Raw genomic sequence first — 25,913 nt, 5'->3', positions numbered from 1 at the left:
TCCAAAGATTATTTGAACTGTCTTGAATGTGGCTGATAGAGAATATATGATGTGTCATACAAGTCTGTCGTTGATTTTGATGGCATCACTCCTTCTTATTCCCCTGTGGGACATCTTGGACAGAGTTCTGTGTCTATTATAGCAAGCTGTGCCTATAAAAATTGTGTTATTGATGTTATTCAATGTGATTAAACTTGCATGTGATTAAACTTGCATTAAACTGCTCAAATGAGAAAGGAACAAAGAATTAGACTTTTAATGACCACTGTATTTGCCACATGCTTAGCAAGTCTTCTGTGCCATGTGATGAGCTTTATCTTGTCACTTTTCCAGAATTTTTGTGTTATATTACATGGGATTAAAATGATTAATTGACATTCAAACATACTATACCTTATTAGGTATAGAAGCCTCTTATCTGAGGAAGTAGTAATTGCTTTGAAGATGGCTATGAAAATGCTGCCTTGTTTCAATAATTCAATCAAATTGTTACTTCCATTTTCTAAGTGATCAAAGAATATTTCCTAATATTTGAACCTTCTGCTGTATGAGATTTCTGGGTGACTACTCAATGGCCTTCCAGCTCTCTCTTCTTAGGAGTGCCTTCTTATCTTTAAATTCCTCTTGGTTCTTTGACATTGCACTCAAAATTCTCCAAAAATGTTTACAGTGCCCTTATTCTGAGATTGATAGCTTTGAGCTGTGGCCACCAAAAATGTAGTGTTCCTCTGGTAAATCTACCACAATACTATTGTTAGACCAGGATGTTCTCTGGTAAATTTACCATAGGAAAATTATGTGTTTTTGTAACCTTACTGTATGCATCACTGAATTTCATGTTCCCTTTTTGTATTCAAATTCTTTACCGCAGAGATTAAAATGTTCTCAGAGATTATCAGTCATTTTTGCTATGTGTTTCTAAATAGTTTTGCATGACTTCTCCCCACACCTCCCCTGCCCCTCCCCCAGGACTTTTGTCCCATCTCACACTTCTACCTGCTTCCACCCATTATTGATTCTCCTCAGTGAAATTTTCTTCCTTAGATCCCTTATCTCAATTAAGCATACTTTATTGTTCCAGGGTGACTTTACTTGTCTCAAACCATGATATTTATGAAGAAGTAATGTCCTAAAGCTGTATCCCTGAGCCCCTGTAAGAAAAACTGTGCTTTATGCAAATTTTTGTCTGAGATTTGTATCATCTCCAGACAATGGCAAACAGTCAAATCACTAACAGATATTTAGCTCTGACACGGGATTACAACTCTGGTTTCTACAAGTTGGTTAATGAAAGTCAGTCTTCTGAGACTTGTGTCTCTCAGTGCTTTCCAAATAAGAAAATAATTATTCAGGAAGTATCTATCTAATCAAGTACCATGAGGAGAACCCTGAACCTCTGGGACACTTTTCTAGTTTTGGCACTTCTTTCAGCTATGTTTACTCAATTTATCCTCCTTGTCACTATGGTTCTTATACTTCAGCCCTTTCTATGTCCAACTGATAAGCAAAACAATAATTTTACTTAGAAAGTTTCTTGTCACTTACATAATATTTTACCATAACATTACATTTTATTCTGCCAGATTTTCAGTCATAAACATTGAGATGTTTGTTTTTTGTTTATACTGCACTGTATAGATGGCTATTTTTTCCCCTCTTCAGAATATTCCAGTAAACTAGATAATGGGTTCTCATAGAGGAGTCATATGAAAGGAGTCTCTTAAGCCTTCTACCAGTAATGGAGAGGTGGGATGAGTAGAGGAACAAGCTATGGACCATTAATTGGTCTCATGAAACCCAGATAAAATACTTTTCTACCAAGTAAATGCCTCTGGAGATTATATGGTTAGGTCATATTAGTTCTCCTATATTTCCTGTCTGTTTGTATTAGCATGCAGTTTAAAGCTTTCCTATATCTATAGCCATCTTTGTCAGGTGGAAAGTCCCCACTAGAAGCTCTTGACGTTGCTTCTTATCATTAGCATTGAACTTTAGGTCTGCCTGTGTTTTCCTCTTTTTCACTCTGTCATTTTCTGATTTCTCAATTATGAAACCAAAGCCACCCCTGAGTAGCTTGAGATTTTAAGTATTATTTCACTCCTTTCTGCAGCAACAAACAAATACTATCACCACTGCACTACTCTGGGAGGTAACTCACTTTTATAAAGAAAAGCAAAATTAATTACATTTACATAAGTACTTCCAGCTTCCTCCTGGAAAGCATCACTGAGTGCTGTTTGAGTTTTATGTTAGAGAATCCAAGCCCTTTTGTCTTTCCTCTTATCCTTCACAAACAGACACACATATAATACTTTAATCTGAAATCAACTGTAACACCAGCAGGACCATTAGAAAATAAACCAGCCAAATGAAATAAAAATATTTTTCTCTTTGCTGAAATAAAGAAACATGAACAATTTAAAGTATTTTTGAGCAGCCTATAGCAAAATTTGAGCAAATAACTTGTCTGTGGACTTTTTCCTTTATAACCCTAGATGAAACTATTATGTTGGTAAATACATCTTTGCCTTCAAATAACTTTTAAACCTTTTTCTTTATTCTAAAATTCACTATTTACCAAAAGCAGAAGCCATTCCACATTATTTTCTACAGGGTTCTCTTGACTGGATCTTGAAAAGCCTTGGTCTTTAACTCAAGGCTATTCTGGCAGAAACTGTGTTTAGTTACAGCTATACTGGCAAAACTCAGCTATTCTTCCAATATGTTCTTTTCCCTTATGTGATTAATTTCACTGATGTGCCATTTTCCTCATATTCACAGGCAGAGCACTGGAGCAGTGCATCACATCATTACTTTTATTGTAATATGATTTAGAACTTCACCCTAGAATCAGAGCAAGATAAATGTTGCATCAGCTGTGAGGATAAGTCAGGTTGGAATCAGATATGAAGGTAGTTATCAGAAATCTGTTTTGTGGTAGGTGCAGTGTCTGCTGTTTTAAGGATGGAGAATGCCAGACTCAAAAACAGAGACATAATGTTGCTTCCAGTCTGCAGCAAACAGTGCTGTGGGAAATGCCCTTATATTGGCAGTTTGGCTTACTGAAGAGTTTTGCACACATTGGTGCTTTCCTCCAGGTATCGAGGACTTCCAGGACCTCCCCCTTCTGCACCTAAGACGAGACAAAGCTAAGAAATGGAAACACCTTCACTCTACCTAATTTCCTGGCTGCTAGACGGCTGAACTTGGCAGTGGAGAAGTGAGCAAAAATTCAGAGCACCCTGTGGTTTCTCTACCCTGAGAGGACACGGAAAACTGGTCTCTGTGATGAGGAAAGAAGCAAGTCATAATATCATCTTCATCTTTCCTCCTGCCAGGGAAACTGTGCCAGAGAGTCCCTGAATGCAGCCCAGGCACTTCACAGGGTGTGCTTCTGATGGCAAACCAATACAAATTAACAACTCCTCTGACGCCACTGTAGATATATTGGTGAGACTCAGCCAGCTCAGAGAGAAGCTCATTCGTCTTCTCCTAAGCCAAGTGCTGCAGCTTTACACAACCACTCAGACAGAGTGACCCAGCTTGGCTTGACTTTGTGGCACTGCGGGAAAGAGAATGTGGTGTTGTACAGGAGAGTCCTGGGGTCCTCAGAGCATTGCTGCCTCTGGTACAGCTAGGGCATTTAAAATATTTTAAAAATATTTTTCCTTTTAGCAGCCTTAATGTGTGTTGGAAAAAAGTACCAAATGACAAAGGCAGTCATGGAGGCATGACTCTGGCTATCACACGTCCCTGCCTCTCTAACCCTCTCTTTGCTCAAACAAAACACTGTATGAAACACTGGCCAAGTCTCTCTGAGAATTTATTTTCCCTTGGAGTCTAAGGGCATATGATTTATTGTGTAAATGACTATGACTATGACTAAAATCACTTGGCAACTTTCCCCTGCTATTGCATTGTTGTAAGGACTGATTTCTCCAAATAAGCTGTTTACATGCTTTGGAAAAGCGGTAATTTTTTAAATCTGCAGAAGAATAAGGATTTATTCTATCAGAGAAATGGGAGCATTTGTCTTCAAGTGCCTTTTGTCAGGCATAGGAGATCAGGACATGCATACATATGCAAGAAGTGTGCTGCACGTACATTACTCATATTCTGGCATCCACTGTGCAGTTACACATAGACTGTGAGCTGGGAAGAGGTCTGGCAATTATTCTGTACCTACCTACAGGATCAGCCCAAGACAAATTCCTGCTAAGCTCAGTGGGAATTCTGCAATTGATTACCTCAGACATTTGATTGGTGTGAACAATTACATTGTCTATGGCATGTTCACACTTGAAGGGTTTACTTTTTAACAGTTCATTATTTCAGTAAGGGTTATTCTGATGATCTGGCTGGACTGGTGAGTTTTTATATCAACACTGCAAGTCTGCAGATGATACAAAACTGGGAGGAGCTGTTGACAACCTCCAGGGCAGGGAGGCCCTGCAGAAAGACCTTGATAAATTAGAGAGATAGGCAATCATCAACCATACAGAGTTCAATACAGTAAAGTGCTGGATTCTGCACCTGGCATGGGGCAGCCCTGGATGTACAGACAGACAGGGGAATGAGAGGCTGCACAGCAGTGCCATGGAAAGGGCCCTGGGGCTCTGGTCCATGGCAAGCTGAACATGAGCCAGCAGTGCCCTGGCAGCCAGGAGAGCAAAGCGTGTCCTGGGGGCATCAGGGACAGCATCACCAGCCAGGCAAGGGAGGGGATTGTCCTGCTCTGCTCTGCACTGGGGCAGCCTCACCTCCAGTGCTGGGGGCACTTCTGGGTGCCACAGTATAACCAAGTTATTAAACTATTAGAGAGCATCCAAAGGAGGGCAATGAAGATGGAGAAGGGCCTTCAGGGGAAGCCACATGAGGAGCAGCTGAGGTCACCTGGTCTGTTCAGCCTGGAGGAGACTGAGGGGACACCTCAGTGCAGTTACAACCTCCTTATAAGGGGAAGAGGAGGGGCAGACATGCCCCTCTTCTCTGTGGTGACCAGTGACATGACCCAAGGCAATGGCCTGAAGCTGTGTTGGGAGGTTTAGGTTGGATATCAGGAAAAGTTTCTTCACCCAGTGGGTTTTTGGGCACTAGAACAGGCTCCCCAGGGAAGTGGTCACAGCACGAAGCCTGCCAGAGTTCAAGAACTGTTTGGACAATGCTCTCAGGCACACAATATGACTCTTGGGGTGACCTGTGCAGGGCCAGGAGTTAGACTCAATGATCCTTGTGAGTCTCTTCCAACTCAGCTTATTCTGTGACAACTTAAAGTGAAGAAATAGGTTGCAGCTACATAAAAAATGAAGTAGCACTCGGGAACATCCTTCTGCACTGGAATTTAGTTGTCTGTACCAAATAACTCTTAAAATCCTCCCTGGCATTGTTTAGGCCTGGGTCAATTAATGCTTTCCCTGTACCAGATCATTGCCAGTAGGTGGTCTGTGTATGAACATCCTGTTTGGGTAAGAGAGTATAGCAGGAGGGACACAGGTTGTCCCATGACAGTTTGCCTCAGTGCCAGAGCCAAGACTCAAGCACATTTAATTCACTCTTGCAGACAGTGTCACAAATATTTAGGGCACTTAATGGAAAAAGCTTCTGCTGGTATTAAAGCAAGTTTATTTCTTACTCAAAACTATTTGCAAATTCTTCTATCTTGTTTTGCAACTTGACAACGCACTCTGTAGATCCCTGCTGCTATGTAATGTTCCAGGCTCCGCAAGCAAGAGTTGTACCATTGCTGGAATGACAGTATTTACAAAAGCAGGTGATTTTAAAAGTGTATATTTAAAAAATGAAAGCTGAATATCTTTTTCACTTGTTTGTTAACAGTCAAAAATGTCTTTAAAGGAAATCACTATTCTTCCTTTCAAGCCATCTTTAGAAAACTGCATGAAACAAGGAGAAATGAAGTACAACTTTGCAGGGAAAGAAATCTGCCTGAAACCAACTAGACAGTGAACCATGCCCAGCAAATGCACCTTGTCTGGTCAGTCCAACAACAGACATATCTGCAGTAGAGAAACACTAACTGGGTTTTAAGATGGCTTTGGAAGTCTCTCTGAATTCTTCCACTGTATGTAGCCCACATGAAAAAATGGGGTGCTGGGCAGAGAGGAGAGAAGTGATCCCTTGGGAGAGATTCTGAGCCACCACTGATTTCTCTGGCCCCTTCCTCTGCTCTGGCTGGACAGCCAGCTGTGTCCTCGACATGTCCTGCAGCCACAGAGACATTCTTTCCTAGAGATACTGGCATTTAAGTGTGTTTTCACCTTCCAACTAATTACAGAGTGCCTGGCCAACCAAACACAAATTAATACTTACTTATGCATTGCTTTTACAGTGTGCTTTATATATACAGGTATTTCACTCTCTTCTCTGGAAAGAGAGGAATGAAATAACTGCATTGTTGCTATGGAACAAACACTCTGGCTTCTAATTTTTAAAAACTTTGCACTCCAAATCAGCCTATTAAAAATCATAAGCACATCTCCCCATGGCAGATTGTTATTTTTAATAGCTTCTTTCTAGTTGCATTCTTTTTATTCTTACAGGTTTGTAATTCTTCACTTAAAAAAAACCCAACTGTTTTTTTGTGTATCCTTTAGTGGAAAGCTGATATTTTCACATAATCATATGACTTTGGGAGCCAGAGACTGAGAATGAGACAAAGAAAATTCTGGTAAAAATGATGACAACGGGCAAGGCAATGTAGGCAAGGATTCCAAATCTTCCCAGACTGTTTCCAAGGTACTACTAATACTGTTACAGTATAGAACTGTGTAGCATCATAGTGCATGCTGTATGGTATATATTACATTTTACCAGGATTTCAATAATACCATTATGTAGAATTGTTAGAATGGCTTCATCCTTTGTCCCTGTATCAGTTAACAGTTTTGTATTTCAAAGGTGTGTTTCCTTTTCACTACAGTAATTAATGCTGGCTGAAGTGAAAAGAGAGAAATACCTCCTGAGACACTTTTAATAGGCCAGTCTGCACCAGCACATAGAAATACTGCATGTGTAAAAAATGTGGCATGAGATACTCTCACACCAAACAGTAATGATCAGTGGTTTTGACACTGATACATTTGCACTTAAGATGTGAACTTGAATCGCAGGGGACTTGAGCTTCTCAAAAGAGCAGGCCTTGGTGTGGGCAAAGTTTGTCTGGCTACATGGATGGCACTGATCATGGAAGACAAAGCCGCACACATGCAGTCTTTGAAAGAGTCAGCACTGAACAATGATTTCATATGAAATATACCTCATGCTCATGAATTTGGGTTTGAATGGTGGGCAATGATTTTAGTATGGTCCTACTGTGTGTTTCAGCCCAGTGTGAACAAAGTGCCTCTTTCCTGCAACTTCTGAAACAAGTTTCTGTGCAGTGTCTGGTCTTCCCCTCACTGCATTAAAAAAAAAAAAGAAATTAAACACAGGGCCCTATTCAGCCAAAAATAACCCCTGCAGCTGTACTGCCTGAGCTCTGTGAGTCTCTTGTTCTCTGAAGATATTTATACAATTCTTAAAGGAAAAATATCTCCTTTCCAGCAGTCACAGAGGAGGCAATTAGACATAAAGACGATCCTATCCAGCAGAGCTGTTGTTCTGTTCTCTGTCACAGCAGAGAAAGTTGTGCCTGTCCACACTATCCAAATCTCCTGGGCCTAAATGGCAGCAGAGAGCACTGGCTGCAAGTTGTTTTCTTGGCCAAGAGTTTTCTTATTTCAGTAAGAGAAATGCAGAAATGTAAACAGATCTATTTCATGCTCTGGTATTTCAACTGACACTTCTGGGCCTAGAATGTGGAGAAGCATGTGGAAGGAAGAAGCAACTTAAAGGGTTTCACTGCAGAAACCACACAATAAGGGAAAAAGGAGTGTGTGTGTGGCATTCTGCACACTTCCTCTTGATTTCTGGGAGCAGCTTAAAGGAAAAGAGGGCATTGGTGAGTTCCTTCCACCTGAGGCAAAGTGGGTTTTGTGCAGAAGAGGGCATTTGTGAGTTCCTTCCACCTGAGGCCAAGTGGGTTTTGTGCAGTTTCGGTTTCCCCATTTTTCAAGACTTTTTTTCTGCACATTTGTGAGAGAAGGGTGGAGGCGAGAGTTAACAGTGGAATTAAATAATGAAACATACAAAATACAGAATCAGGGAAAGCCTTCCCCTCAGGAAAGCAGGGGAACTCTGAGGGTTATAAAGTGGATTCACTTTTGTCCTTCTGTTTGTCAGACAGGTTTTCCCCAGAGCTATGATATAGACCACTGGCTATCATGCCGGAGTTGGCATGGGATTCAGATGTTTCCCACTCAAAGCAATCAGAACTGGAATAAGCCTGGTGAAAATGCACAACAGGTAGTAGACTAGATACTTTTAAGCTTCTAAGGCAAATAACAAGTCCAATTTAAGACTCATTAAGATTAAAGAAGAACAAAACTTTTGAAATATTACCAGTTTCAGAGGTCAAAATATACCTCTTCAAAATATACTTCAGAAAAAAAAAAGTTAGGCCTATTATATGTTAATCATTTTTGTGACGCTGTGGTTGAAGATTATTTGTTCAGATGTCCTTACTCCGTAATAAATATCGTATATGACAGCTCAGAATTTCAAATTTCCTTGCCGACACTTCTTTTAAGAAGAGCAAACTTAGACCAAAAGATGGGAATGCAAACATTTGGTAATTGTATGAAAATGTTGCTGGATTTTTGTGTGAGTTCTATTTTGGTTTACCTGTTGTGCATGTGTTTTGAACATTGATACTCGAATTTGCTATGGTAAGAGAGCACATGAAAACGTACAATTTCATCCGGGCAGCTTTCTGCACTAAACTAGGAAAAACAGTAAATTATGCTGTATTTGACATCACTTACTAACACAATTACATAATAGAGTTTTTAATGTCATATTAAACTGTATGGTTTGTTTCTCTAATGATGGCCTGAGTATTTGACAATGTTCTTTTGCACATGAGATAGAAACACACAGTCCAACAGGAAATGTGTTTAGCTCCATGTCTTCTCCAGTCTCCAGAGAAGTAGGGTCTCAACCCTTCATATAGTTCTTTCATAGCTGTAGCTCTTTAAATATGTTTTCACTTGTGTTTATGCTATTTTATTCCCAAAGGCCTTTGGCAAGTAAGCTGCTAGTTTCTGCAACCCTGATCTAGTGAAAAAAAATAGGCACAAGTTCAACATGAAGCATACACATAGCCCCACTTGAGATAAATGAAAACTTTGGGGCAACAGGGCTAAGTTTCTAGTAGGTATGCCTTGGTCTCCAAAGAAGATGCTAGATCTTTGATCTATACCCACTGGCAAAATGCTGGGGCTTAGTGGGCATTTTTAGCATCCAATTTCCTTGTTCCACAGCCCAAACTACTTCCTTAGAAGTACTTAGGACACCACAATAGCCAACTCAGTTCAATAAACATCCCACTGGGGCTGTGTTGTGGCTCACCTGTACTGCCCAGTGCAGAGCTGTTTTGAAGTCCTTGTCCACCAGAGTCGGGTCTGCTCCCTTGTGCAGCAGAGTCTGGGTGTGCTGGGGTCTATTGTGGAATGCAGCCCAGTGGAGTGAAGTCATTCCCTGCAAGCCACAAACCCAGAGGGCAAATTATTGTCACTCACAGGAGCACCCTTCAAGTCTATGTAGATAAGCTAGGCAGCCCTGAAATCATCCAGGGTGGACACATTCTTCCCTCCTCACCCTGATTTGAAATATTTAGTAGCAGCTTCTGAATTAGTGGAGTCACGAGGGGGAACCAAGCAATTAGCTTTTTGGAATTATTACAGAAAATGGATACAAACACAAATGCTTCCTCTATGTGTGTCTATATGTGTTATAAGTAACATGGGTCAGGGCCATGACGGCTGGGGGGACAGTTCCTCACTGCTCAGCTTGAATCCTGCAAGAAAAGCCTGGTTTAGGCTGGTGCTTTGGCATTACACAGCATGATGTTTGTGCTTGGTCTTATCTTTGATCCAAAAAAAATATTATAAGCTATTACTGCAGCTGGCACTAGTCAGCAAGCTAAAGGACTGACAGAGTGATGCCCACAAAAAAGTCATAATATAAACATTTATATATTTACTCTTCAGGGAGAAAACAAAGCAAATGGTAGGTTATTCAGCTGCATTTTTATTCCATCTTAGCTACATCCAGTCAGTCTTAATACATCAGAGAATTCATGGCCTATATTTGCACCTTCAGCATTGTTACAGTCACCTGTATTTTACTCCATATCCATAATAATTAAGATTTTCTGTATAAAGTGACTAATTTATTATGTTTCTAACAAATTTCTAGTGTTTTCAGATGTGGCAGTGTTTTCCTTTCAGTAGGTGCTGTTTTCTCTCTTATGAGAAAAAATGCATTTCAAGGGTTTTGCCTGATTTCCAAAAGGATAAAAAGCATTAAAAAAAAAACAAAAGTTGAGTGGAAAATCAATTAAAACTTTAACTAGAACCCCAATAAAGCCAGTTGGTAACAACCCAGGTAAAGTATGAGCTATATTGATGCAGACAGCTTATCAGTGCGTTACAGTGGAAGCTGTTTGCAGTGATTTTCTGACTAAAAGCCTGAATGCCGTGGCATTCATTTCTCTCACTCATCACACATCTTATAAGACTTTTAAGTTCCCATATGGCCTAAGCATGGGTGATAACAAAACAGAGCAGTTGAATGAGAGCAGTTTTGGTTTTACTTGGGGTTTGCAAAGCTTAATCATGGGGGTTTCGGTTTTGTAAAACCAAAACTGAGGGTAAACTCCTGCACCAACTGAAACTAATGGGAGCTCTGCCATTTATGTCAGTAGACATGAGGGACCTAGTATTGTTGATGGACACACATTATCTGTGAGGCATCAGTGAAGTGATTTCCAGCTGGGAAATGAGTACAGGCCACTGGTCCTGGAGAGCATGCAAATCACTGAAGAAGGAGAAACTACAGTGTACCAGGCCATCTTTCTGTTATCCTCTCTCAGTGTGTTGATATGGCCAAGAAAAAAATCCTTGAAAAATCAACTTTCTCTTTGTTTCTACTGTGGTAGCCAGCAGAATCAGCTGTAACATAAGAGTGTAAAACTGTGGATAGTTTTCAAAAATTGCTATAATACAATGACAAAACTCAGAGAGGTCAGTAGCAGATGTTTAGTGCAAAAATATAAGGAACAAGGCTTGACAATATACTGCCACCTAATATTTTGGTAATCAGATTAAAGACTTCATATGACATCCCGCCCTCTAAAGGGTAATGATGCATTTTCTGAAAAAATACTTATTTTAATTTTCTTTGAAACTATTGCCCAATAATTTTTGTAGAAGTCTCCATATTTTTATATGCAAAACCCCCAGACCAATTAATAATATTTCTCTTTTCATTTCCACGCCATTTATGATATCATAGGCTTATGTCATCCCTCTGATGTAGTTGCCAAGCTGAAAGTCCTGTTATATTTAGTATGCTCTAGTTAGCCTGCCCATGTGAGAAAGCTGCTCTGTAACTATTATCATCTTTGTAGTCCTTTTTCTGTTCCTTTTCTTGTATATCTTTTTTCAGTTTACTCTTGTAGCCATTGTGGCTGTACAAAGGATTCAAACAGAGCTTCCTGTTTTCTTCTCTGTTCCCTTTCTAATACTTTGTGCATTCCACGTGTCCTTTCGGAGCGCCCAGCTGAGCAAAGAGCATTGAGCTGTTTGTTGCAGCAGCTTGCTCCTGTGGGCTTTCGGCAGCCCAGCCCACCCCATCTGTGCTGGGTGATACCACCCTGGAGTGGCATCTGTAGGTAAACAGACTGCTGTTCTTAAGTGGAAACATGAGAGTGGTATCACAACTGCCAAAGCTGAAGGTCCAGCAGAAAACAGTCTTAGAGGTGAGATGGATAAACAACTGCACATTCATAAAAAATAAGGAGCAACACAGGACATAAAAGGGCAAACCCCAAGAAATGGCTCTGAGAAATATAGTATGACACTTGTTTTGCTCAGATTCAAGGCTTTTACAGGGAAATGTTTCTTCACATTGTCATTTCACAGGCTTCAATAATAAGCCCGCAGAAAGACAAGGCTGTGGAAGCTATGAAACCTCCAGATGTATTTCTTACTGTTTATGTGTTCATGCATTCATCAGGGTGATTTTCTCAAGCATCAAATGGGAAAACTGAAGTGTTTTACTTATGCCAAGAGAACAGCTCTGTTAGCTGTAATCATCTATTAGGATCCACATTTTTCAGAAAACATGAGTATTCAGAGCTTAGTACAGACACTTGAACAAATATATTGTCAGTGCCAAATGACAATGAGATGGACTAAAAGTTCCAAATTGCATGTAGCACTGCATTACAGCAAAATATTCTGGTTTGAAATGATGATCCACCATTCCATGCAATTCATTAGTAACACAGTTCTACAACAAGACAATGCATGTGTCTGGTTTAGAGTGTTGTGAGCAGGATCTGCAAAACTTTCAGTGGGTAAGAAAGAGGAAAAATATATAGCCCTCTGGCCATTCTGACTCTGTGGAAAAGAGACACATCCTTGAGCAACTGTAAAAATGAACAGAAACCTATGAAAAGACACTCAGAATTTCTCTTGTGTCTTGGCTTCTCTATGTGGAGAAAAACATGTGGGAAGTTAACTCCTTCCTATGTACAATGTATATACATGCAGGACACAACTCCACATGGAAGAAAACAGCACCAATTTTTGTGCTTCTGTCACTGTTCTGTGTAATGCCAGCTCTCTGATACTTTTCCTGAGAACAGGAGTTGAATGTTGGGACCAAGGAATCATTGAATTATAGAATAGCTTGGATTGGAAGGGATCTTAAATATTATCTGGTTCCAACCTGCCTGCCATGAGCAGAGACACCCACCACGAGACCAGGTTGCTCAGAGCTCCATCCAGCCTGGCCTTGAACACTTATGATTGGTAAAGATGAAGACTTGGTCCAGTTTCTAACTTTAGAAGAACTGAGGGCAATTCTTGTCTTGACAAATAATTTAAGAGATGGATTCAAGGTACCTCATAGCTGCCTCAATAGAGAGAAGCTTTATTAGCCTATAGGTGCATAGCACATAGAAAGAAGAATGAGATAATACTTTGCAGAGTTTAGCAAAAGCATTATAGAAATTTTTGACTTAGCCTTATTGTGAAATTGAATGGCTTCTATGCCTCCAGTGCCAAGGACTGTGATTTGTAGCACAAGCTCACTCACCTCATTGTCCTGGTGATTAATTTCACTAAGATTTGACTGCTGCAGGAGCAAGCTCAGAAGCCTGTGGAAGCAATGATATAATCAGTGTGCTGTACTCCTGACTAGACTTGAAAAATCGACAGTTTTTTAAAAACAAAATGTGCAATTTCATGAAAAATCAGTATTAGCGATTGGCACAGGTCAGAATCTTAGGTCTGAGCTTTGTCATATGAGCAAAACAAAATGGACTTTATGGCTTATGGTAACAACAAAAGTTTAGAGCTTGGAATTAAAAGAAGATCCACTCAGAACAACTCTTATGCTGACTGCTGGGCTAGAACCAGAATGTAAAATACTATACATGTGTGCAGGTTTTGGTAGCTTAGAAATTTGCTGCCAACATATTTTATAATGTCCTAAGTAACAGAGATGCCAGCTTCTGTAAGGATTTTTCACTCTATTTAACTCTTGGAGTAATGTGATGTAGTGTACACATTTGTGTGCATATATGTGTAGATGCATGCTTGCTGAATGTTTACACACACAAACCCCAATATTTTACAAGGCCATACAGAATGTCTGCTGGAATAGGGCCATTATTATGGCATAAAATATAGCAATGCATAGGTTCACATTTTATAGAATATTGGACTACAAGTACTTCTGTCTGGTGGAGGGAAAAAGAAAGTAGATAAATGAAATATTATTCAAGTACCATAATATTTTTAACACCTTCTCTTCCTTTTGCTATCTTGTGAAGATGTTCTGAAATCACTACAGGTTTGGCAAAGCTGGCTGTGTTCTACAGCAGGATGCTAATTGTTTGGATCATGTACGTGGTTGAACCATTAAAATTAAAAACTCCTTCCATTCACACGCTGTAGCAAAGCCAATCCTAATATGAATATGCAGTTCTTAGAATTATAGCAAAATGAAGGATATATCCTCAGTGGATCAGTGTGCAAAAAACCTGTGGCTCATTTGAAGGTGTGAATTTGGTAGAAACCTTCAGAACATGGACAAGAAGAAGACATACTGTTCAGCAAGGAAAGTAAAAAATAATGAAGTATAAAAGAAGGAAATTTGATAAATGGAAAGATAACACAGAAACAAATGTATAAAACCCTGCATTTGTTTTTATGCAGAGGAGACTGAATAAAAATCTTCTGCTACTTTTTATCTTCAACCACTTCTAGTGTATCTTCTGGACTGAACTGTGCTCAGGAGTATGCATCAGAATAACATTTCATGTCAAATTTGTTCTTCCCTACTGGTAATAAAGAACTAGGTACATAAATTATTCAAAAGAAGATATTTACAGTTGCTGAGGGATGATTTTGACAATTCTGCAAGTGGAAATCTTATCTATAGGTAACATCATCCTCAGGTGTTGAAAGTCCAAATTTAGGATTTTTTTAAAGTAGAGTCCCTTAAAGGGTGATGATTGCGCAGATCCCAGCATAGGGATTTTGCTTTGACTTCAAATCTATTTGCATATGGATACCAATTCTTGTAGAAAAGAGGTATCACACCTTCGTTTCTAAAGGGAGTCATACTGCAGGAAATCTGAAAAGTATGACACTATGATTGTTGTGAGTGGTTGGGTAGAAGTTTGTAGAAGTTAAGAAAGATTCTGTTGTCATTTAGCAAAATGACTCAGAATCTCAGAAATTCCGTGTCTGAAAACAGGTCTTGGTAAATACCAGCTAGAGAGGAAAACCAAAGTGAGATAACCATAGTATACTTGTAAAACCATTTATCACATAGTAGATAGATACAGGACACTGTGGTTCAACTCCTGATATGATCAGTGACACCAATGTATGTGAAAGAAATCTAATTATTTGACTAGAATGTTTATCATGAACAAACTTTGACTCAGTTACACCATCAGACCACTATAGCAACAGAAGTGCCACATTTAAATATGTAGATATCCAACCAAGCAGCTGAGGATTCTCTACTATCTACTCTTAAAGGCATAGATCAGGAATGAATTCTCTTTCCACCTTGCCTGTTAGGCTCTGTGGAATGCACTGGAGCACATAAATCAATTATCAAATAAATACATTAACTGTCTCTTGTCTTTCCATGCTGCCTCCAGCATGTGAGGTTGTAGCAACAGACTGCTAGCTTTCAAAATTAGCTACAAAAGCATTTCACAACTGGCCATTGCATATTCTCTTTTGGCAATGACATAGGATGACAAGGCACTGACAATGACCATGATGGAAAAACCTCCACTCAGTGTTCCAGGCCTGTGTCTGGGCATGGAGCAAACCCAGTGGGAAGACAGAGGAAAAAGAAAACTGTGCAGAGCAAAGAAGAGTCTGTCTGTATCCTTGGAGAACGTGAAAAACATTCAGGGGACCTAGTGTGCTCCTGGTAGAGGAGATTAATGTTCCCTTTCAAGTAGCAACATGTGTGGTGTTGTACAAACATTGTCTTCTTTCTTGTGTGGGCTTTGTTTAATGATAGGAACCTTTTTCTACAGAAACCTCAAATTATTCTCTCCAAGTGATGCATGAAAGGCAAAGACAATGTGGAAAATGAATAAAGCTGTTAAAAAAGGCTGGAGAACAAGCCCAGCAGAAATGGCCAGATGTCTGGCCCGGTCTGATCTGGCTACAGCAACAAAATCATGGACTCAGTGATGAAGGCACGTGAACATACTGCATGTACTGAATGTTCTACCTGTTTCTAATGTCTTTCTACACCTTCAGGCATGACTTACTTAGGAGAGTTTTTTGAGTGAATTTATTCAGATATACAAATCAAAATTTATTAAACTGTCCTATTGTCACAGGCTGGAATCAGAAAAAGAGAATCTTTCCTAAGAGTTCTGTGAAGACACTCTGTAGCTGTTACCCTACCTTCAGTAAAAGTAGTTAAAAATGAGCCAGACCACCAGTCCTCAACTTCCCCTTTAGGGTTGGGGATTTTCAGAGAGGTTGTCTTGTGGAAAACTTTTCTCACATTTGCCATGCTATTCAGAGGAGAAGTCCAGAGAAGAAGTCTTGTACTATTTCATGTGGTAGGACAGAAAGGTAGTTGGGCAGGGGAAAAGTAAGGTTTCAATCTCTCTTCTAATTATTTTCCCTCCTCCAGCTATTGTGATATTAAAACAGGCTTCTCTCTTTACCCAGCCATGGATCTGTGGTACACAAGTATTGCACAATGTTTTTCCTCCTCTCTACCCCCTTCATGGTAACCACTAAACAAAGACACAGGTCTCAAGTGGGAGCCAGGCACATACCTCACGTCAGGCTCTGCAGTGGCAGCGTGTAGCGGCAGCCTCCCGTTCTTGTCAGGTATGTTTTGCTTAGCACCATTCCTGAGCAGGCTGACACAGCCTTCCAGCCAGCCCTAAAAAAGAAATTGGAGCATATCAAAGAGGAAAGTGGAATGTATAAGGCCAGATCTTTTCTTGTTGGTGCTGGCATTTACATGTGACTGTAGCCATTTCTGTCAACAGAGAAACTGGAATTTTTTTCCTCAGTAGAGGTTTCTCAGAACTGAGAGTAGCTTCCCTTTGGAGTCTGGGTCTCAAACTACCTCAGTTGTTCATTTCTCTGATGAGGTGTTTAATTTACACTGTATTTTTTGTTTGTTTGTTTTTTGGTTTGTTTCTTTTCCCCCTGCATCTGGGGCAAGCACTAACAATGATTAAAAACCTGCTAATTCCTCTATCACTAGCAGATGCTACACATATTCTTCCATGTGAATTCAATCATGCTAGATTAAACCAAGAACACAAGCACTCAATCAGATTTTGTTTGTGAGATTTTAGCAAAGATGGCAAATCAATGGTAAAAAGCCTTAGAGTGTGGTCTTATAAATGTTGCTGCAGAAGTTTGTACTAGTGGCAGTGTTAGACTGAAAATAGCACCAAAACAGATGGGATGAATCAGTTCTTGGACTAAAACCTTCTATTGATCACCTCAACATAAAGGCAAGTAAACAGTCTGGTTGTGACTGCATCAATCTTTCAGCATATACTTAAGTCTGAAGAAAACCAAGCATGAGTTTAAGTGTTTTGTTAAAACTTCAGCAGACAATTGACAAAGACCATTCCCCCTCATACGAGCTATTTTGGATTGGCATTACGAGCATTTCTGGGGAAAATGTGTGGAGTGGTAGGATCAGAACACCCCTGTTGGAGCTCTTGGTGGAAGTACAAGACCTCTAAATGCCATACACAGTCCTGACTGTGCAACGCTCCTGAATCCATTTGTCTGGACAGACATCACAGCAGAATTCTCTCTGGACCTCTTGTTATATCCCTCACAGAAACAGAAATGGAAACTTAGAAGCCTGGGTGGTTTAAATCTTTTCCAGTCATTTCTTTTTTTCCAAAGAATATTTTTTCCCCTCCGGGAAAAGAGGAAGGAAAAAAGAAGCGTGACACTTATTATAGGATTTTTTTAAAATATCTTGCAGAGGAAATGTTTGTTATCAAGTAAGTGGGGCATGCTCCTTGCACTGGATGAGACTGCTTGTTTTGTTATTTTCTACACTTATTTTCTGGCTGAATATCACATAGCTAAGCAGGAACATTGTTTTTGTCCTGAATTTTCAGGAAGAAACTACGTGCAAGGGATGTCATTTAATTAGGCTGCCACAGTGTCTGTTTAAATGAGTTGGCAGTCATCCAGCTTAACTCATACTGTGCAGCCATGGCTGCATACTCCTTCCTCCTTTCTGTCCAATTAATAATGGAAGACCAGTCTTAGCCCAAGTTAGCTCGGCTAACTTGGTCCCCACTTTCTCTCTGAAACCTGAATTACCTCCTGCAAGGAGTAGAAGACTAAGGAGAAAAAGACTATTGTTGCTTCAGTTCAGACAGATTCTTAAGTACAATTCTTTTCCCAAATGTCTCACTGGGATGTCTGCCCCTCCTGTAATTTGCAGGTAGACTGAACATCAGGGGCTGGATTGTTTACGATCTGAGCAAGTGCACCAGCACCTGCAGAACCTAGAACTTCAGTCCTCAACCTGGCCATCCAAAGTCCAGCACCACAATGAAAAGAAGCAATGCCCTGGTTCATGTGGTGTACAGTAACACTTGCCTGCTGATCACCAGAGTTTGACACAGGAAAGCCCTCACTAGAGCATAAATATCTAATGCTAGCTATGCAAGGGGGAGAAGTCAATCTGCCTAATAACAACAAGAGGGGACTTTCAGTGTACCAAAAGAAAAGCAATTTTCTTGGGAGATCCTCATATCATGCACTGATTTTATAAGCCAAAAGAGAGAGGACACTCTGACAGGAGTGTCTGACAGGAGTCCTGATCCTCTTGTAATAATCACTGATCAGCTTTGCATTGTAGTAAAAGTTTCAAAACCAATTCCACTGTTGTCTAGAACCAAATGTTTTGTGCTTATTTTTTCTTCCTGTAGTATAAGCAGAAATCTTATTTGGTCTGCACATTTACTCCCTTCACTCCATCCTTGTCCCCCAAGTCTTGGTACCAAGTAAGTTGCCAGAGATAAACTGGTACGTCCACAAGCATCTTGAGTATTAATATTAGCTCCCATCTTCAACAGAAGCTTCACTGTGTCAACCTGGCGTCCTGACACAGCATGCATCAAAGGTGTGCAACCTGGGGAAGAAAGCCAAATTTATTTTACCATTTGTTGTGTTATGTCTGTAAGATATAGTTTCTTATTTTCTAATCTTAACACTGGCAAGCTAACAAATCCCTTCTCTGACAACTGTCCAATAGTTGTACTCAGCTTTTTTTAGTCAGGAAGTAATTTCTATGACAGTGGCTGACCGCTGGTTTTAAAAAGAGCATGACTATATTAGCAAAAGCTTTGCCTCATTAACTCTGCTTCTGGAGGGAAAAGTTGATAAGTTTTCTATTGATAAGTTCCCAAAATGAACTTTTGGCTTTGTACAGCATTTTGGAGGCTGATATCCTTCAGAATGACTAGTAACCAGATGGTGCTTGTCTAATTTTCTCAAACCCCAGCTTCATTATGTCTGTTTATTCAAAAGACTTATGAAATCAAGCTGTTTCCCTTGCAAAGGTATAAAAGTGTGAGTTGGCCCTTTATGCAGAGAACAACTTAATTTGAAGTCTGGATTTGCTCTAGGATATTTTATTTCCTGTTTTCATAAGAACTTTTTTAATATTCTGCAAAAATTTTCCATTTTGAAAAACTCCTGAAATCTCCTTTTAAACCTAACACTGTAATTTCTTCATGAAGTATTGTACAATTTAATTGCTCCCTCTTCCTTCCATTCTGTTAACTGTTAAAAAACAGCAGGAGATTTTCCCTCAGAATCTGACAAAGCATTTTAAAATTACTAGGCTGGGAATAAACATGAGTATTAGAAACTATAAGACCACTAGAAACTTCATCTATAGTTGAAGAATAATTATTCTTACTGAACTCAATGAAATAGCTCAGGAAATGTGCAATTCAACCTGAGGTCATGCAGAGCCTAAAAAATGTGCAGGATATGAGCTGTATGTTTTGTGCTGGAATACTGCTCTTTAGTTATATTTGCATGGACAACCTAGGAGACAAGTTAGTTCCAGAGCTGAAGTACTCCTGGCCAGTCCATCTCCTCCTACTCCACCCACCATTCACACCTAGTCTTTCTCCCATTAACGAGTGGACAGGGACCATTTTGTCTTGAGTAAATTTTCTCTACTACCCAGTAGATGTTTTAAAGATATCAGTTAGAATGCCCGGTTTAAAGTATATGAAAAATTGGTAGCTTGGTAAAAGCTGTTAAAGATTAGAAAACACAGTGTTCATATAGACCCCTTAAAACAAACTGCAATTAAAAAAATACCTCTGACAAAAAAAGTTGTCCTTGAGAACAGCTTCCAGAGATCCCTTGTTCTTACCCACTTCGGAAATAGATGCATATAAAACCCAGCCAATGTACAATAATTTGTAATAATATTAAATAGTAACTGGAACACAAAATGAGCGCAGCCTGACAGATAAAACAGATCATTTAGATAATTGCACATTGTATCCTTTGGCAAAAAAATTACTTGACCAAACCATTCAAACTGTGACTATACACATACTATAACCTCAGCTTTAGAGATGTCCAAAATGTATGTCATTTGGCATTGGTAAAAATATTCTTCTTCTTCCCCTGAAATGTCAGTAGTTTCTCAGCATACCCCTAAATAAGATAAATTAAATAAATGGTAAAGGACTGTCTAATCATAGCAAAACAGCTTATTTGTAATCATATAAAAATATCTTACAATTACAGGGGGAAGGAATTATCCAAACTGTATTTCCAGTGGATGTTCCAAGGAATAACTCAAATTTCCCATATTCTGCTACTAAATATAATTTTCTGAACTAAAAAATCAGAATAAAAAATGGAAAGTTTAATTTGCAAGCTGAAGCCACAGATCTCCTGAGAACAAGCTGGGCCTTCTTTTACCCTCTCTGTCACAAGACTCCAGGATGGAAGGATCCTCTCGGATCACTGCAGTCAGGGTGTTCACATCGCCATTAGCTGCCGCTTGGTAAACCACAGCCAGGTCCATCTCCTCTGCTGCATCACCTGCAGACAAGGAGCACATCCATGAGCAAACAGAGAGCAAGCACAAATGACAAACAGGAAAAATATGGACACTTGTCTCACTGAGTTTAAATGACTGTGTAACTTGGGGTGGAACAAAGTGTATCTAAACAGCACTGTGGTTTTTGTTAGTCATCTGAAAATTGGTTTTCATCATAACTTCTTCCAGAAACTTTCAAACGTAGACACTGAAAGTACTTAAGAAAAATTCTGGAAAGTTTCCACTTCTTGTAAGAAATCATACTAACGTAACATGACTTGAAAAAAAAATGTAATAACTGAACTAGCTCAATATTTCTGGCTGCACTTTTATGAGATAGGATGAAATCAGGACTCAGGTGTTTTCAATTTCAGTGTTATCCTTGTACTAGTCAGAAGACTGAGGCTTTTCACTTCCCTGCAATGTCCAAGGGAATTCTCTTCTCAGGAGAGTAAACTTCTGGCAGCAATGGTTGTGTTGATAATTCCGGCAAAAAGGAAAAGTGGACTATTGCTTGGAACCCAGGAGAGATTTATTTTGTTTGGCAGCTACAGTGTGAGTTTTTATTTAAAGCAGATGCCTTGCAGGACCTGTTCTGGAACATTCCTCAGACTTTTCTTTCTAGAGAAAAAAGATTCTCTTTGCTTCTTTCCTTTTCACTTCCTTTCAGACTTGTCATATCATGCTCCACATGCATGCACCTCCTTTGGCTTCAAGTGGACTACTAACCTCTTAACTCAAGGAGTCAAAAGAGTAGATTTTTGGGTGTAGGGTCAAATCTGATGTAATGATAAAATGCTCTAGATATGTATTGTTGATCAGAAACAGTCTCATGTTTCTTAGCCCTATTAACTCAAAAATAAGTACAGCTGCAGCGAACTGTACTGTTCACAATGTCTGAGGGTCTGTGGGGTTTAACCCCAGATGCCCCCAATGTTCAGTCACTGCCCTGACCCATGTGGGGTGGGAAGGAGAATCAGAAAATGGTGAAGTTGTTGGGTTAAAGTAAGAACAGTTCAATAATTGAAATAACACATCATTATCATCATCACCGCCATGACCACCACAACAACATCATTAATAATTGTAATAAAAGGAGTGAAACAGAAAGAAAGGCAAGAGATGCACAATACAGTTGCTCGCCACCTGCTGACTGATGCCCAGCCTGTCATGCTGCAGCTCCCCCCACTTCCCATCCTGGCCATGCTGGTCTGTGTATGGAACATCCCCTTGGCCAGGTCGGGTCAGCTCTCCTGGCCATGCTCCCCCAGTCTCTGGGGCACCTAAGCAATGCACAGCACAGGACACTGACATGTCCTGGATTTAGGGTGAGCACTAACTACAAACAACTAAAATAGCCCTGTGTTTTCAACATTAGTCTCATGCTAAACGCAAAATACAGCACTGTATTGGCTACTAAGAAGAAAACCAACTCTATTCCAGGCTAAGCCAGGACAGGGTCAGAGCTATAAAACCAAACACTTGTCCAGCCACTCCACTACCTTGATAGCTGGAGAAAATGCCTAAGTCACACTTGAGAGTTGATCAAAGATAACCTGATGACAGATTAAGTGACTGGTGACTTATCTGTCCTGTCAAACTTCTGGAGATAGTACGACTATTTGTATTTTTTGAGTGACAAAAGATCTAGAAATAATGTTGTAAAGTATTAGCCACACTACTCATGTTGTGATCAGATGTTGCATCAGATGAACTTACATGAGCTCTATGCTGGACTTCACAGCCTAGCCTAATTCTGCTCGTGATCTTCTCTCACTGGGTGCAATCAGTACTCTGGACTTCAAAATTTAGCTGCCATGGAAACACAATCTGCTCTTACCCTGGAATGGGTTAGTCTGTCAAAGCTGGAACTCTGTTTGGGAAAATTAAAAAGCTGATGTTAATCTGCCTTCACCACAGATTCCCCCTCCATTTCTCCTCAGCTAAAGAGAATCTAATTTATTTTCTTTCTTAACTGGTATTTTAAATTACATACTTCATAAAGTTTGTGAATAAAAATGTTAACTTGATTTTTATTGTGTTGAGGGGTCTGTTGCTGAGGCAATTGTTCATTTGGCTCAGGAGGTTTGTCCTGTGGGCCTGGGAAATCCAGAGAGATGAGGAGTCATTGCTGCTGGAGAGTCATCATCAGTACGTGAAGAAAAAGGAGTGACTTCACCACTGGTTCAGTTAGTAATATTTCCTTATTACGTCAGACCTGAAGATGCCTCCCACAATCGGTACACTCAGCAAAAACATGTTAATGACAAGCTCAGGTCCGAGTGGTTGATAGCTTGTGTTGCTCCTCTTGTCCTACAGTTTCTGGAGGTACACCCAGAGAGGGTGGTGCCAGCCTGAGCACAGCTCCTCTCACGGCCGCTGTCGTGTACAGCTGTGCAGGTGCTGTGTGGGTGTGGTACAGAGAAGATGCTGCAGGCACTGGGAAAGAAACTGCGAGATGCAGTGAGGCAGGCAGAGAATTAAAGGGGCCCTCATCTCCACAGGTGCATTACACATATAAATTTTGTACTCTTTTTTTGCAATGTAGATACTGTTAAGTATCCCTGTTGAGAGTCAGGAGCAGAGAAATCCAGCCACCAAAGAGAAATCTCCGTCTCCTGAGCAAAGCAGTTGCTTACCTGGAGGGTGCTGTGGCAGGAAGATGAGGACAAGGGTGCACTCCTTCATGTGGGTCTCTGAACATCTCTGCCTTTTCTCCTCTAGGTAAAACCAAGACACTTCCCCTTTGCTTCTGCTGGGCTCAGTCTGCCTTCCCCAGAGGTATTATCCTTTTGCATGAGGGGAAGTAAAACTATGGATGGATGGATGGATGGATGGATGGATGGATGGATGGATGGATGGATGGATGGATGGATGGATGGAAAAATGAACGGAATGAAGTTTTGCCCCTGCCTCTTCTTGCAGAACACAGGCTCCATTCCTGTTAAAGGATGGTGGCAGGAAGCCACAAAGATTTACGCTTCCCCACCCACAAGTCCCATCTGCCAGAGCAAGGAGAGGCAGGTGGAGCAGGCTGTCACCCTGCCTGGGAGCCTGGGCCAGGAGGAATGGATGAGCGCTCCTGTTGGGATCTGAATAAAGATGACTGACACTAATTCCATTTCTATAGGGTGACACAAGTGGGGTGTCTTGACCTGTGGGATTGTGGAGGGGGAGTGAGAAGGAAGACAGATAAATGGTCTTCTGATGCTTCACATGACAGAGAGTAGAAAATGCTGAGAGAGCTTGGATGCCATTTGTGCCGGATGCACATGGCTCCAGGTGAACAACACGACCACTTCATCTTCCTCCAGCTTACCCTGTCAAGGAATGGAGAAGTATGGGCACAAAGCTAGTAAGACATTTATTTTTGAAGACATTTTCCTGGGCAGAAGAGGAATGGTTCAGAGAATGGGCATTTTGCAGAAGGAAACAGTGAAGTACTGAGTGCTTGTGTCCCACCCTCTGCGAGCTTACCCTCTGGGGGTTTTGTTGTGGCTGTGTCACAAGCACCACGTGGCAGAAAGGGATTGTGAACAACCAAATGCCTGACTCTTCACCTTCTAATGTATTAGAGTCACTCCATTACTATGCTGCAGTTCAAGAAATGCCACTACGTATGGTCCCATTTCAAATACTTTTTACATTTTAGAGAATTGCTGTGATACTGGTGAAAGGAAGCTGTCAGTCACACTCAGAAAGGCAGAAGATCCATTTCAGTGCTTGTGCATAGAGAAGGGCAGGGGAGAAACTGCAGGCTGACAGTAGTGGTGTAGAAAGGTCTGGAAGAAAAGATTAAATGACAGAGGGTGGTGCTAAAGTCCTCAGAAACAATCAAAGTTAAACACCAATCTATCTGAAATAACTTGCAGTTTTTAAAGAATGTATAATTTCTTCAAGGCAAAGTAGTTTTCTTTTCATCAAAAAAGAGAGTATATAAAAAGAGAATTATTACAGGATTCAGAGCAGTGAAATTGTGCTTCTCATTACCTCAATTCTCCTTCTTAATTCTCCTCTGATGTACTATGAAGAGTGCATGTTTTACATGATTTGTGATGTTGGCTGATTTGTTGTTCTACAAAGTGCACATTAGATGTGCATAAGTGCATCCTTTCTAGCACACTGGATTTTTAAGTTCTATATAAATTTGCTGGAGCTTGGTTTACATGCTCATGTACAGGCCGATGATTGATTTTGGACTTGCTAAACCACAAGATATTAAAAACTGAAGGCAGAATAATAGGATAATTCACGTTCATAGTGAAAAAGAACTATTTATGCATGTAATTTATTACCCTCTCTCTCATAATCCATCTTGTCTCCACCACTAGCCAAAGGCCATATATGACTTCCTACACCTGGCTGTCAGGACACAATACTGTGTAGTTTATTGGTTTTCAGCAGATCAGCATCCAGGGTCAGTGGGAGGGGCAGTTTTTGAAAAGTGTAACTTATTCTCTACTACTGCAATTTTATTGAACACTCAACAAAGTAATAATCCCTGTGGATGCCTGGCAGTGCATGCACCAGTACAGGCCTTTGTCTGGCTTCTCTGTTTATTTAGTAAACATTTGAAATCAGGAACAGCAGACATTTATTTAAATGGCACCAAGCAATATCAGGAGGGAAGAGGTTTCTGGTGCTGTTTGCCTTCTGAAAGTCCCACATTCCTGTTACTATTGTGAGTATTATGAGATATTATTGAGCAAAAGAATTGTAAAGAGACAGTATGATTTTCAGACTTGGAATGCTGGGGATTTATTTTTATTTATAGTTGGGAGAATCTTCTGATGTGTGGGATGGAGAAAAAAGGGTTTCTGTGGAGAGCTGAATTTTTTTTTGGACCAAGGGAGAGAAATGTGTGTGTGTTTGAAAGATAGTTTGTATTCTTCCATTGTTATAAATTGCTGCAATGAAAGACATTTCCCTTCTCCTTGCTAAAAAAAGATACCTGCTTAAATCAATAACGTACCAACACAGTAAGATGGTATTTAGACACAATCCACTATACACAGTAAGTTTTAAACAGAGTATTCTTTGCATAGTAACCAATGAGCTCAGTATCCCATTACTGTGCGTTTTGTGCTCCTGCTTCCCATCCACCTCCCACGCAGCCACCCGGGAAGGCACGCAGTAAATCACAAAGCACCTAATGAGCAAGCATTCCT

At 40.2% G+C, this 25,913-nt stretch overlaps 1 protein-coding gene across 1 annotated transcript in view; it reads right to left on the bottom strand.

The window, feature by feature from the left end:
* ANKRD55 (ankyrin repeat domain 55) overlaps nucleotides 1-25,913 on the bottom strand; it is a 46,443-nt gene that overhangs the window by 18,278 nt on the left and 2,252 nt on the right. The window contains exons 2-6 of the mRNA XM_005422019.3: nucleotides 20,625-20,747; nucleotides 18,674-18,804; nucleotides 16,457-16,566; nucleotides 13,222-13,282; nucleotides 9,466-9,594 (exon numbers count right to left, since the gene is read on the bottom strand). Of these exons, the coding sequence (XP_005422076.2) occupies nucleotides 9,466-9,594; nucleotides 13,222-13,282; nucleotides 16,457-16,566; nucleotides 18,674-18,804; nucleotides 20,625-20,747 (554 nt within the window). The remainder of the gene's footprint in view (nucleotides 1-9,465; nucleotides 9,595-13,221; nucleotides 13,283-16,456; nucleotides 16,567-18,673; nucleotides 18,805-20,624; nucleotides 20,748-25,913) is intronic.

The sequence above is a fragment of the Geospiza fortis genome, unplaced genomic scaffold (genome assembly GCF_000277835.1).
Source record: "Geospiza fortis unplaced genomic scaffold, GeoFor_1.0 scaffold443, whole genome shotgun sequence".
Taxonomy (NCBI): Eukaryota; Metazoa; Chordata; class Aves; order Passeriformes; family Thraupidae; genus Geospiza; species Geospiza fortis.
Note: the sequence above shows the minus strand (reverse complement) of the source record. Positions and strands in the feature narration are given on the sequence as shown.